This window comes from Phlebotomus papatasi, chromosome 1 (assembly GCF_024763615.1).
Source record: "Phlebotomus papatasi isolate M1 chromosome 1, Ppap_2.1, whole genome shotgun sequence".
NCBI classification, from domain to species: domain Eukaryota; kingdom Metazoa; phylum Arthropoda; class Insecta; order Diptera; family Psychodidae; genus Phlebotomus; species Phlebotomus papatasi.
The window spans coordinates 86,526,078-86,540,197 of NC_077222.1; the positions used below are offsets into that span (position 1 = coordinate 86,526,078).

The window sequence follows — 14,120 nt, forward strand, 5'->3', positions numbered from 1 at the left end:
TGGCCATAACTCCGGTTCTAATTGTCAGAATTTAAAAAGTGAGGGCTTTTTGGAAAGCTCTCGTGAAATGCCACTTCCCCTTTTAACATCGCAAGTTCATAAAACCACCGCTAGGGGCGCTATTATTAAAAAGAAAATTTTTAAATCTTATAAGTTAAATAACTCAAAAATTCCATTGTGCATCGGGCTGAAATTTTAGTATGTTGTAGTCGTTGATTATACCTATCAAACAAAAAAAACCTTAAGTCGATCTAAAACCCCTGACCCGAGCTATAAGGGGTCAAAGTTCGAACATTGACCGGCCTCTATCTCCGGTTCTAACTAACATAGCGACCTAAATTTTACCTTTTTGGTTTCGTCTCGATGAGCACTTTCAGATGGAAGTTCAAAAAGTCACCACAGGTGGCGCTGTGATAGCGTCAAAATTCATCGAAATTCAAAGTCACTTTTCTCAAAAACGGCATTGTGCAAGTTAATGAAATTTTAGTATGTTGTAGTCCAGTCTAGGACGTTTCCAAAATGGTTCGTATGTGCGCTGTGGTTTCAATAGAACCGGAGATATGAGGGGTCAAAGTGCACGAAATTCAAAAAATCATATCTCCGGTTCTACGTGACGGATTTTGATGAATGAGGGCTTAAACGAAAGATCTCACCAAATGCTACAACTTTCTAGAATATTTGAACTTCGTGGGACCAACACCAGGGGCGCCACAGTCGAAAAACCAATTTCAATATTACATAACCTCAATTATCTCGACTGTCGCTAAACCGATTTTGATGATTACTTTAACATAATTGTAGACCACATTTGTCTCTACATTTCGTCCATACATCATTTTTCGATCAGACTACGCTATCACTCCGATTTTGCCGTTTAAGTGTGAAAAAATTGATTTTTCCAATAATAACGCTTTGAAATCACTCAGATGCCAATTTGACTGCCTCTACTCCACCAAGACACTTAAAATAGGGGTTTAAATGGAAAGTCCCGCAAAATACAACAATTCTTTGATATAGTTGAAGTTCAACAAATGACTACTTGGGGCACTCTGGATGAAAAAACGAGTTAAGAAACAAAAAACCTCGCTTATCTTGACTTCTGAGTAATCGATGAGATCATGTTCTACGGCAAAATTATAGAGAACATTCTGGTCTACATTTCACCCATATAACACTTTTCTGTCAGTTCATCCAAATCCTTGATATTTTGGTTTAAATACAAAATTTGCATAATTTCACGAATTTGATTCAAGATAACTGAATGGCGTCTCCCAACTTCAGCTCCAAATCGAATTTGCATGCACTCCGAGTTAGCTCACGTTAAGAATCTCACCTACATAAGCCGGTTAGGATTATCTGTCCCTTTCAGTCTACCAAGAGTGTTTCGATCCAGAACCTTAGGCATACAGACAAAGCTACTACTGTATAGGACTATGATGTAATCAGGGACTTCTCTGGTGGTTACCAGTGAAAGGTTAGGGTGATACCTAGAAAAATTTTTTTTTTAAGTCTTGTCCAGAGACATGAGGTGATCTTTCATTGGCAATCATCGGAAAAGTCCTGATTACATCATTGCGCCAGTATCATCCACAAATATCAGCAAACAGAATTGGTATCTCAGCAAACAGAATTGCAAATTCTGGAAAGCGTTTGATAGGGCGATTCTACGATAGATTTCTAGCTCCAAATGTAAGGAAGGATGTTTTCGGAGCACATACAACTGTATGGCATTACCGAGAGGTAACTAATCAGGAAAAAGCGTAAAATTAGGCTTAGAAAGGCTGATCATCTGGTTCGCATGGATAAGAACGATCCAACCTAAAGGAGCACACCCTATGCTTCAAGTCCTTTAAGTAAATTAGATCGAGCGAATCTCTGATAGTCTGACAGCGTGGACCAGGATTTAATTGAGGAATAGCGGCGTGTAATAAGCTTCAGTTGCGATAGATTCAGAGTCAGGCCAAGACTAGTAATTAATTGTAGCGCAGGTTAAATCTAAAAGTGAGCAAACGCTGCACCCATGGAGCTTCATCATACCTAAAATTATTATGTACCGTCAGTTCTCCGATATCTGGCTCAGCAATGTTCGAATGACAGTTGTCAATGAATATCCGCACACTTCACATATCAACGTTTAATTGTAATTTTCAGTCCTAATCATTTGGATAACGGAGAGCTGGATGTTGATTTTAATGCTATATAAATTATTGAATCAATTTTTCGAAATTCTCGAAAATCAATTACAACGTTATACGGGCTTCAGACCTAAGGCTTGGCTATCTGGCTTAACTCATCCAGTTCCTTATCAGGCACGATTTTTTAGGAAATTGTTGTTTAGAATTTGGATATTAAGGGCAAATGATCCAATAGATTTTGAAAAATCAATTAAATTGCCCATTATTTAGATTTTTGAGACCTTCGGAAACTGGGCTAAACCTCCAGTCTGAAGCTGGCATTATCGGATCAGTAAAAGTATTGCCACAGCGAAAGTACGAAAACCATATTATATTCGTTACTATAGCAAAATATCCTTCGAATATAGGACGAATTCGGTTATACGCCTATGAAGAGAATTTATTTGACTTTTTTTTCTATTAAAATAGGATGAAATAACTTTCATTTAAATATTTAATAATGGAAAAAGTAAAAAGTTATTTTTTTGTCGGACTTTTAAGTGTTAGTCAACGATACTAAAATTCGGAGAATACTTAACTTGTTTTTGATTTGCGGTATCGATTTTTCGTGTAAACAATAGTGTTTAATCAGAACACGAAACTCAATTTTCTCTATCTTTAAAGAAAAACGGATATTGATTGCTCCTCACTGCCTTAATTTGTAAATCTGGTAATTGTTTAATGAAGGAATGGAGAGGTGATTATTATGAATGATTTACATTAGTTCATAATATTGTTATCTTTTAGAGCTGTTCCAGAGCTTTTCATCTGTTAAGTGATAGTTTTTTATCTCAAAATCTTATATTTTCGAGAATCATGAGTAAGGGGAAGTGGTGCATCTTTAAAATTGGGATTTTTCACCTATTTTAAAATAAAATTGAGCCTTATCGTGATATATTTTAGGTGCACAAACAGATTGAGAAGCTAAATTATGATAAGGCTCAATTTTATTTAAAAATAGTTGAAAAATCCCAATTTCAAAGGTGCCTCACTTCCCCCCTACGTGAAATTACCCCACTTTCCCCTATGTGGATTGTGCAGAATTTTAAAATAGTATATAACACGTAACCACTCCAACCCCTAAAAAAATAAAGAATTTAACCTGGCCATTGCTCGTTTGTTACTTTCAAAATCATTTCGCAAAAGAAAGGCATTTGTGGCGGTCAAGTCGAAATGGTCGGAACTAAGTACTGTGTAGAGATAAACAAGGAAATACTATCTTCAAGGAGAATAGCCATATTTTGAGCAGCTGATAACTGGTTATAGAAAAAAAATGATTTTTTGATTAACTAAATGTTAGAACTGCATATTGGTGGAGTATGAGAAAAACCTTATCGATGGAACATTGAGAGAATGAAAACATGGGCCACTAATGTGAAGGCATTTCAATAGATTGACCTGCATCAGACTCACTGATAAGACATTTAATTCAATTGTGACTACAGACGTAGTTCAATTTGTCTCATAAATAACTTCGATGTGATGGTTTCCTTCTCTATCGCCCCTTCCCAATGCTACACAACATTCTACAATTTGTCAGTGTTTGTAAGTCCACCAATGACAATAACTGATCCCCTTATCTCTTAGGGATTGTTGAAAAATTTTTAAAAGCAAAAACCGTATGGATTGATAGCCAGTTTAGGATTTACTGTTCGTATCACTTCCACACGGACTTCAGTCTAGTCGTGGCTCTCAGCTAAATGAGATCTTTCAAGTGATTTTGTGCAGAAAATCTGGGAAAAATTCATCTGTTTCTGTATTTGTGTCCAATTTTCCAGTGTTGTTCGTCTTCTTCAACTTTTATATCTATCACTTAGTGGATGGTGAAAGACAATTTTATTGGTTGTGGCAGAGGGTAAAGACGTGGGCAAAAGTGGTGCTTTTGAATCCATTTTCTCGTTGAATTTCATTATTAAGTTTCTGCACAAAACTTTCTCCCACTGAGTAATGCCATCTGCGAAACGGGTACATTGAAAAGATCTTACTGATTGGATACCAAGCTTTGAGAAAAATATTCCAATATTTCATACGACAGCGGAAACTTTATTTTTTTTTTCCTTGTGCCATCGTATTTTTTTCGCATAAAACCCCTAACAAAACACCCTTACCATCTTTGACCCCATTCCTACGTCCAACTCCTTTCTTTCAAATCATCCTTTTGGCTGTGTGAAGTGAAGGAGAGAGGCGGAAATTTGTGTGAAAGTTCAGGAAAGAGAGACGAGAAGAAAAAATGGCACCGATTCTATTGAGAGGGCTTCGTTCGGTTGCGATGGGACGGAGGGTTATCTATGGAGACAGAATTATATCGCTTGGGGGCTTTGCAAAATATCGGCAGTTGGATATGTCCGTACGCCACACTTCCGGTTCTTCTAATCTATGGCATCGTACCAATCAAAATGTAAGTATAAGGGAACTTTTTCCCGCCAAAATTACTTTATATTGTCATACAAAATGGGCTAGTAAATAGTACACAGAAAAAAGGTTCATCAAAATGTTTTAAGATTTGATTTTTTAATCTCTTGAAATATTTTAATAACATTGCGTTTTCTTTTTGATTAATTTAAAGCTTGCAAACTTCTAAAGTTTTTGAAGCTTTATCCTATCCATAAAAAAGAGACTAAAACATTTAACAGAAGTAAAATTTTCTTACATAGACAATGCCCTCAATTTTGAAATAAAGTGAAAACATTTATAATTAATGTTTTATGTCAAAATTAAACATTTACGATTCTGAATTAAGTGCTAATGGCGTTTCACCATATCCAATTTGGCCTCGATATTTTCTTCATTTAAAGATTTAAGAAAAGGTCATCTCGATGAACTTTAAAATTCAAAGAAATCCTTAACGATTTGACAAAGATTCTGACAAAGGCTAAAAAATCTTTGTCAGAAAATACAAATCAGGCTTTAGAGACCGATTTAAAGATTTAAAGTCCAATTTTTTGTCTCAGAATTGAGTGCATTGTTTTAAAATTAAGTTTAAGGTTTTTCATAGAAAATATTCAAAATTACAATTTTAGGTTACGTTTAGCTGAGTTTTTATGGTTTTGTATCTTTCATTTAGATCCACTTTCATGACTATTTTATGCTTACTGTTATCCTTCCAATCCCTTATATCAATGAAGTACAATATCTTTAGAGAAGATTTTCTATGAAGTAAAAGAATCCCTATAAAAGATAATCTTCTAAAGGACAAAGTGTAAGATTTTCAAGGGATATTCTTTAATTCAAAATGCAAACTAAGTTCTCAACTTTTTGATCTTTGAATACTCAACCGCAATTATCTGATGCACTATCAATGTAGAACCTTGAACCTGTCAATACAGAATTTTAAATTATTTTCAAATTATTAAATTGATAAGAGATCTTTCTAGAAGAGAAGTAATAAATTCTATCATCTGTAATTCATATAAATTATCAGAGTTTACATTATTTTAATATTAAAAAAAACCTTATCCACCCAGAAAATGGTATTTATATAAATACCAACAAAATTAAATCATAGTTCTACATGAAAAGTCAATTAATCTAATTCTAATATTTCACTTTATTTCATTAGAGTCTCTGTATAATCTTAAGATAAGAAGAACTTAACGTTTTTGGTTGTAAGCATAATGAGCCGTAACAAAATGTTTTTGCATTTATTCACCACTTCAGAAAAAACCTAATGAATTTTAGAGAGTATTCATGGGTTGTTTTTATATTACCGCTTTGATGAAAATTAGAAAATACTTAAGGTTAATTATCAATTTAAAAGACTTTTTTAATATAGAACCTAAGGCCACGATCAGGGGCCTCTCGACATTTAATTTTTCCATACGTTTTTGCATAGACGCACTGAAGACTATTGGAAAGTTTTTTCCTAAAGAGAATTGACTTATCAGTCTGATATATTTCGAAATCGGGCATTAAAAGCTATCTAAAAATACATAGGGTGGAGTCTACACTTATGGATGTTATACACTTATGGACACCGTGCAAAAATCTTAAATTCTTATGTAAAACAGATTTAGAAAAGTTATAAAATTATTAGTTTATGATGTAATTAACAATTCTTTTGACTTTTCAAAATCTGTTTAATATAATAACTTAAGATTTTTGTGTTCTCCATAAGTGTGTATAACATCCATAGGTGTAGACTCCACCCTATTTCTTAATGCTCGCCGAAATAATACAAGAACTACGAGGAAATTTGTTTAAGTCGCGGTGCAATATCTGCAAAATTTTTACAAGTAAAAGTGAAAAATATCTTCACTTTTTATTAGGCTTGATGGACCCCTGGCCACGTTCTTAATTTTACTTTTTAATTCGTAAAAATAACTTAATAATACTAGCATACAGTATGCTAATTGTGATCTGAAACTATTCCCAAGCTTTGAGATATCCTCATTGTTGCAGATGGACAGAGAGAAGATGAAGACCATGAGGAAATTCAGGAGAGTAGGGGAGACCCGGTATATTTTAGACACTATTTTACTTTTTGACTTTAAGTCATTATTTCCAAAACTCATAAAATTATCTTGAAATTTTGTATAGCGCTTACTCACTTATATAGATTTTATTTAAATAAATCAATTAGTGTTTTTGTCACATTTATTTGAGTAATCAAAGAATAATCCACTCTACTGCGTCTCACGGCGTTATCACACTTGCACATTAAAATTTTAATGTGATTCACATTAATTGTCGCTTTTGAGCGTCCAAATATGTTATTTGTGTCTTTGAGTCACTTAATATTTGAGGTTTTTCTATTTATTGATAAAGAAGTGGACTTGGCTTGCAAAAATAAGTTTAAATTTATCTAAAGCATAAATATTTTTCACATTAAAAAATTAAATAGAAAATCGCATTAATTTTTCGCATTAATGCTATAAATCAATTTATATTCAATTTTGCGAGCCAAGTCTATGTTTTTATCAACAAATAGATCAAATTTTGAATATAAAATGATTCAAACACACATATTACACATTTGGACTCTCACCAGCGACAATTAATGTGAAACATATTAAAATTTTAATGTGCAAGTGTGATAACACAGTCAAACATGCCGGCTCTATACTTCTTGATACTTCTTTGTCGTTTTTTTCCTTTTCCGATCTGAAACAGTGAGGAATTTCAAAGTTCAGGATTGGATTCGATTCACAATTAGCACATTCTCCTATAATCACAATTAGAACATTTAAGCGGTATAACTAATTAATGAAGAGCTAACTTTCAATATACAGTAAATACGCTTTTTAAGATTTGGGATTTATCGATTTTGATTGACCAAATTCGGTATAAATGGTTTCAATTAGGCCATTTACACTGCATGAAGATTGAAATTGAATAGTCCTAAAATCCGATTTTTGGGCAATTGATTCTCAATCCAATACGGCAGTGTAAATGATCTCAATGTTTTTTTTTTCAATCCACTGTGAATTGAACTGAAAAATATCAGAGCATTCTAAAAATGCTCTGCGTATATTTGGCAAAAACTTAGTAAAAGCGAATATAGAACACAAATTTTGCCCCAAATAATGGCTTGAACTTAGATTTATTCCTTATCGCACCAATATTGGGCCTATGTCAGGGTGTCTCCATTAATTTACACTGAGGCTAGTGAATGAATAAAGGAAGAATTTATAGTGAGAATAAACAAAGGAGAATGGGTATTGATTTTCCCGCCAAAATATTACCACCAAACATATTCCCTCAATATTTAATGTCCCCCTTGAATGGAAGAGGTGGTGTATTTTCCACCTGGATAAGTACAATAACGACTATAATCATATTCAACCCAGGAAGAGGTATTTTCCACCCACTTTTTGTTTCGTTACAGCACACAAAGTTCGCGAATATAAATTAGTTAACACAATACACAATAGTGAGCCCCATGCTCTATAACCGCTAGTGCATAAATGGTCTTTTGCAGCAGTATTGCTGAAAATGAGATGCCGTGGTTTTTAATATAGCATTGCGAGATCAAATTAGACATGAGCACATCCTTGTTGCAAAATGAATTTCTCTGATGTAACTTGGAGTATTAAAAAGCGTGACTTTGTATTTGGACATATGTGTCAGACATATGTTAGTTAAAGTTCTAGTGTCGTCTATGTAATGGCAGTTTCCTGTTTGTGGAAGCCCCTTGGGAAATATGGTGGTAGAAACCAACACGAGACAGTGTTAATTTTCGTCTTTCGCTATGAATATTTTGTAAACATCTCAATTTGAACCATTTCAAAACATTCAAACACAAAACTTTTTACTTCAATACTTCTCTAAACGTATGTTTTCATATGACTCCAGAGCACATTTCAAAAAATTAAATTTTGTTCTTTTATTGATTCGAATATTCCGTATCGAAGTTCATAGATGATCACTTGCTAGACATACCATGTTTTCGTCCCCCAATCTCTTATGTTCTGTATGCGATGAGGAGCGAGTATGAAAAGTAATTGATTTTTGAGAAAGTCAAGGTTTTGCACTTTTTTTTTGCTCGAACTGTACTGAGACAGCAACGTACGCGATAGTGTGGAACCGTATTTGGTTTTCCACTCATCATAAGATCTAAAGATATAGCAGTGAGAGATATCTATTAAGGGTTTTATGAGGTTAGAGACTTCAGACTTATCTAGATTTCATATAATTTTCATTGGTGAAAAAAATTGAGTTTAAGTAGTAACATTTATCATTGTAGAGCAAATTAGAAAGAAATACCAGATAGAAAATGTTAGTCAAGTTAATAGGGGAACGCTTTTAGTTTGAAGAGTTCTTTTTGAGTTCAATTTGTAGCCATAGTATGTGCAAGCCTGCAAGCTTTCCCGTATAGAACAGTTTACCAAAAATCTTGATTTATGAGCTGACATAGTTTTGGAAGTATTACGGACAATGCGTAGCAAAGTAGAAAAAATTGCACTTAGGGGAATGTAGGCATGGTTCGCACAGAGTAAACCTTCAGACGATGTGAATTTTCTCCTTGTTTGTGAAGAACTGACTTACCATTTCTCATCTCGTCTCATGAGCTTAATAATTATCTATCTTATGGATAAGAAATGACGAACTAGCTCTTTGTAAACAAGAGAAAATTTGCATTGTTTGAAGATTCATTCTGTGCGAATCATACCAACATTCCCCTAAAATATTCACAATTCTTAAAGGTAATGTAACACCTCAGATCGTGCCTTAAACCTATTCAACTCTATTACTGCTGAAGTTTCACAGAGAGAGTATTTAGTATATACAATCCCTATGTCCGTCCGGCCGGCACCACGCCTAGAGGCCAAATGGTTAGAGATAGAGTCTTGGAATCTTCAGGGGATCCCCTCATAGGTCGACCCTGGGATCACTAATATGCCCTTCATTTTCATTCTTGGATATGTTTTAGAGATCATTCTTGATCTTAGAATTTCTCTTGAAAAGTTCCTGGAATTTCTGACAAGTCTGAACCGGTCCCAATCGGAACTAAACGGATAATGACCGGTAATAATCTTTATCCAAAAATGACTCTTATTAGTCTTAAGTCTTAAGCTGTTTTGGGCGATCCTTTCAGCAGTTATGAATCGATTGAAATTGAGAACCGATAAACGATAAATGATGTAAAAGTACTCTTGAGGTATAGCATCTAATACGGGCTTCAGACCTAAGGCTTAAGTTTTAGTACTTACTTCTTTTCATATGTAGCTAACCAAATAGATTACTTACTTACTTAGGTGGTGCTACGCCCGATTGAAGGACAAGGCCTAACCAAATAAATTGTCTTATACTGGGCTTCAGATCTAAGGATTAGCCATATAGCTTAAGTGCTCTAAATTAGGATTTTTTGGATAAATTTAACTTAGGGTTGGATTATTAAAGATAAATGGCCTATTAGGCTCTCAAAAGCAATAAAATTGCTCGCTATTTAGGATTGTTAGTGAGACCTTCGAGAACTGGGCTGAACCTGTAGTCTGAAGACCGCTTAAGTCACGAGTTCGAGTACTTCGCAAAGCTTAGGATGCTTTTGCACTTCTTTTTCATAACATTTATTGGAATTAGTTTAATACTTGACCTTGACAACTTTTTAAAGGTCACAATATCATAATATTTAAAGGTCAAAATCTCCATTAGTCATTCTCAGAAAACGAAAAGATAAATTTATTTATGAAGAGGTGGAAGAAAATCATGGTACTGTTACTCATCAAAGGGTATAACCTTTCGGGGGGATGAGTAATATGACCCTAATATGCATCACACCTCTTTCTTTGCCTCTCAAATTTTTATTTTTAGGCTTGAAAGATTGTCTTGGCGAACCTTTTATCTATATTCCCTATTTATTATCTATATTATCTATATTTTAAATAATTTCTTAAATTTCTTCCATACAAAATCGATTTATTTAAAAAAAATCTTTAGGTTTTAAAATTCTAGGAACACTTTAAATTGGTTCAAATCATTTATAAATTGATTTTTACAATGAATTCTGCTCTTTGTATTCCGATTTCAAAAAGTTTAAAAGTTTATTTAATGTAATTTGCATTGGTTTTTTTTTTAATCGAGCATAGTGCTTTATTTCAAGCCTTTGTTGTTTGCATTCTCTGTGGCATCGTCATAAACTGATAAGGCACTCTGGAAGCACTCACTGCGCTCATGAATGCAACGTGAGCCACAATCCAAACAAATAGACCAAACAAACACTTTTAGTACGATATTTTGGACAATATCATCATTGACCGGTCGTTCTCAGAAAAGGGACATTATTGCAAAATGAACTGTATGGTGTATAGTCTAACCTAAATTTTCCATCATTATCGTGGTGAATATAGATATGAGAGTTAGTAATGAGACCCAAATGCTCATATGATTGTAGATGAAAGGGGTTTCGAAATTTCATTTTTGGGGCACGATAAAGTTACCAAGTACTTGATAAGGTTCGAAAGATGCTTTTCGGTCTGTTGGAAGATTTCCACTGTGGAAAATTTTGAAAGTGTATGGGTATCTGTGGAAAGGGAGGCAAATTATCAATTTCACGTAGATTAATTAAATGAAATTTATTGCAGCAAATCAACCAGATGGAAAAGAGAACCCTACAGACTGAACGGAGGCCATCCCTATTTTCGGACCGGAGTCAATTGAAGTATGCTCGACGACTCGTGATAAAATTGGGTAGTGCCGTTATCACTCGGGAGGATGAGCATGGCCTTGCGCTGGGACGTTTGGCATCCATTGTAGAACAGGTATAGTTGTATATGGAAAATTATGTGGGTGTACACAGTATTGATTGAACTGAAGGCCCTGGAGTCATACAATTGAATTGCTATCGATCCCAGGATGAGATGAGAAGAATAAATGTCACCCCCGTGACAAGATTAGTCTCCTTCAGCACTTGAGTTCATCTGCGTGGCTAAATCTCAAAATGTTTTATCCCACATAGGTTGCGGAGTGCCAATTGGAGGGACGTGACTGTATTATGGTGACTAGCGGTGCTGTCGCATTTGGAAAGCAGAAATTAACGCAGGAATTGCTGATGTCATTATCTATGCGGGAAACTCTCTCACCAAAAGATCACACCCGAGAGGTAATTATCACACAAAAGAACTACCCACATAGTACTATGTGTATAAAAGAATTTTTTACACATTTTACCATTTAAAAAAAATAAAATATATAACAACGCTTGTCATGTTCAAGCACAAAAAAAAGATTCACAAAAATTTTACAGCGTAAAACAAGAATTTTTCCACTATGAAAAATTGACTGTATTACTATTGCATTTATTACATATTCTAGATATCACTACCCTGGAGGAATAGAATTTCCATTTTCTTGTCTTCTCAGAACAATTCACATCCAGAAACATTTGCAATTTCATACAAAATACTGCTCCTAGGCTTTAAGTGTATGATATTGAAACAAATCGAATATAAACCTTATCGGAAAACGTCAGGTTTTAAGCAATTTTGTGATTTCGCGAGTGGAAAAATTTTGCCTTAGAAGAGAAAGGCGCGGGAAATGTCTTTGACGTTATCAGTCACTTAAGCGTCAGAATAATAAAGCAATAATAGACTGTTGAACTTGTGATAGTGTTATCGCGATTATCGCTGAAATGGTCGTTAAAGACAGAAATTTGGAAATTATCAGGATTATTTAATCACGTTTTCATTAAATGCAAGAGTAGAGAATGTTTACATTGGAGACCGATATATTTTGAAAAATTGATTGGAAATTACTTGGTTGTTTATAAATTCAGGCAATTGTTACGAATCTTTAGGAATTGTTTTTGTTTTTAAATTACGTAAGCAGTTTTTCAAGTGAGTTAGATGTAGATTTTGCTTAGGTACTGCGCATAAAAGTATTTTTTCCGTCTCTAAAAACATGGCGTTTTTTCGTGAAGTAGGGGAGCCCTGGGTAGAATTAGACAGCAGTAGAATTAGACAATGCAGTCTGGTGTTATAGGTTTTATAGGAAAGAATATTGAGCAAATTATTGAATTGAATTGAATTGAATTTATTTCATCTCATTCTTGACCTTTCCCACACCAATGCGTCCAGCGCCGTCTTAGCGTTGATTCCAACCTCCAGGATTAAACGGTGAAAATATCCTCTATCTAATTGTATGTTTCGGTTTTACAATATATTTTACATTTCATTGGGGCTAGGTCAGTCAAAAAGAGAGAGCAAAATTGATAAGCTGATCTAATTAGCTGTATGGAAAATTAATTTTAACCTAATTTTATAATTTCCCATAATCACCACTACTATTTCTTTAAAATATTTAACTCCCTTTCTATCCATTGAAATTTTTATCAATGTGCTTTAAAGATTTTTCAAAGATTATAAGCACAGAAAATTTCCTTTCCTGGTAAATTCTGCCACGGGCTCCATTATATGTTCTGTCTTTGAAATTGTCATTAAACGAATTCAAAATTAATAATTTAGGTTATTTTAAAAATACTAAAATGTTATATTATAACAAGAATGAAGTAATCACTCATCAATCCTGAGTCCCATAAAATTAAATACAATGGAGTTCGATGATTCAATATGAAATATGCCAGAACATCTCCTCATTTGTGTGATAAATCTTTAACCGTTAAATCTTTAAATCGGTTTTTAAAAGCTAATTCATATTCTCCAATAAATATTTTTAATTTTAAAATGTAAAACTTATTTAAGTCCTTGAGCTCGAATGCAACAAATTCTGAATTTCAAACTCATTTAAAATTTCTTTAATTTCAAAGGCGTTTTTGGAGGCTTCTTAATTCCGAATTGTAAATTTTTAATTTTGACACTTAATATTTTATTTAACACTAAACCTACCGTTTTTGGTCGTTTTTTCTAGCGCGCTCGGTCAAATGACAGACCGCGGTAGGTTAGGATATTCAACAATTTTTTTCTTGGAAAAAAGGAAATAAATAAAAATTAAACACTAAAAAATACCTATATTAAAGCATATTTTAAGAAATTCGTAAAGTTTGATAGTGACATTGTGCCGTTTAAATATGTTGATTTTAAAAGTTTTTACAGATTTTCTTCAAAAGTCTTTAAATGTCTTTTAATTTTACGAAATGGATTACGTGTGACGACTACTTGATTTACGAAACTATTTTTCTTCTAAAAAGAGCAAGGATTGAAAATAATAAAAGTCAAAAAAGCTAACGTTAGCAACAAAAGGTTAGGAGTGTAATGGCATTATGAGAATTCTCTTACTCTGATTTTTTTTAAACTTTTGTAAAAAAGTATATTTTAGGATCCTACGATCTTCAGAGGCCTTAACTATTTTTCCTAGGAGAATATTTCTGAACAATGAGGCATGTCCCTACATTCAATCCTTTGCATTGTGAGATTAAAATAACCGAGGTCTATGAAAGTGGACACAGTAGCGCCTAACCCTAGGGACAAGCCATCTTGTGTACCCAATCAGTCTTTAGGGATTCAAAATAACGGCAGGGCCTTTAGCCGCGGAACCGATACACGTCTTACAGTA

General features: G+C 33.8%; 1 protein-coding gene across 1 annotated transcript in view; it reads left to right on the plus strand.

Moving 5' to 3' along the window:
* Positions 1-3,785: 3,785 nt before the first annotated feature.
* LOC129797911 (delta-1-pyrroline-5-carboxylate synthase) overlaps positions 3,786-14,120 on the plus strand; it is a 35,476-nt gene continuing 25,141 nt past the window's right edge. Inside the window, exons 1-3 of the mRNA XM_055840790.1 lie at positions 3,786-4,572; positions 11,195-11,371; positions 11,569-11,712. Coding sequence (XP_055696765.1) covers positions 4,405-4,572; positions 11,195-11,371; positions 11,569-11,712 — 489 coding nt within the window. The 5' untranslated portion in view covers positions 3,786-4,404. The remainder of the gene's footprint in view (positions 4,573-11,194; positions 11,372-11,568; positions 11,713-14,120) is intronic.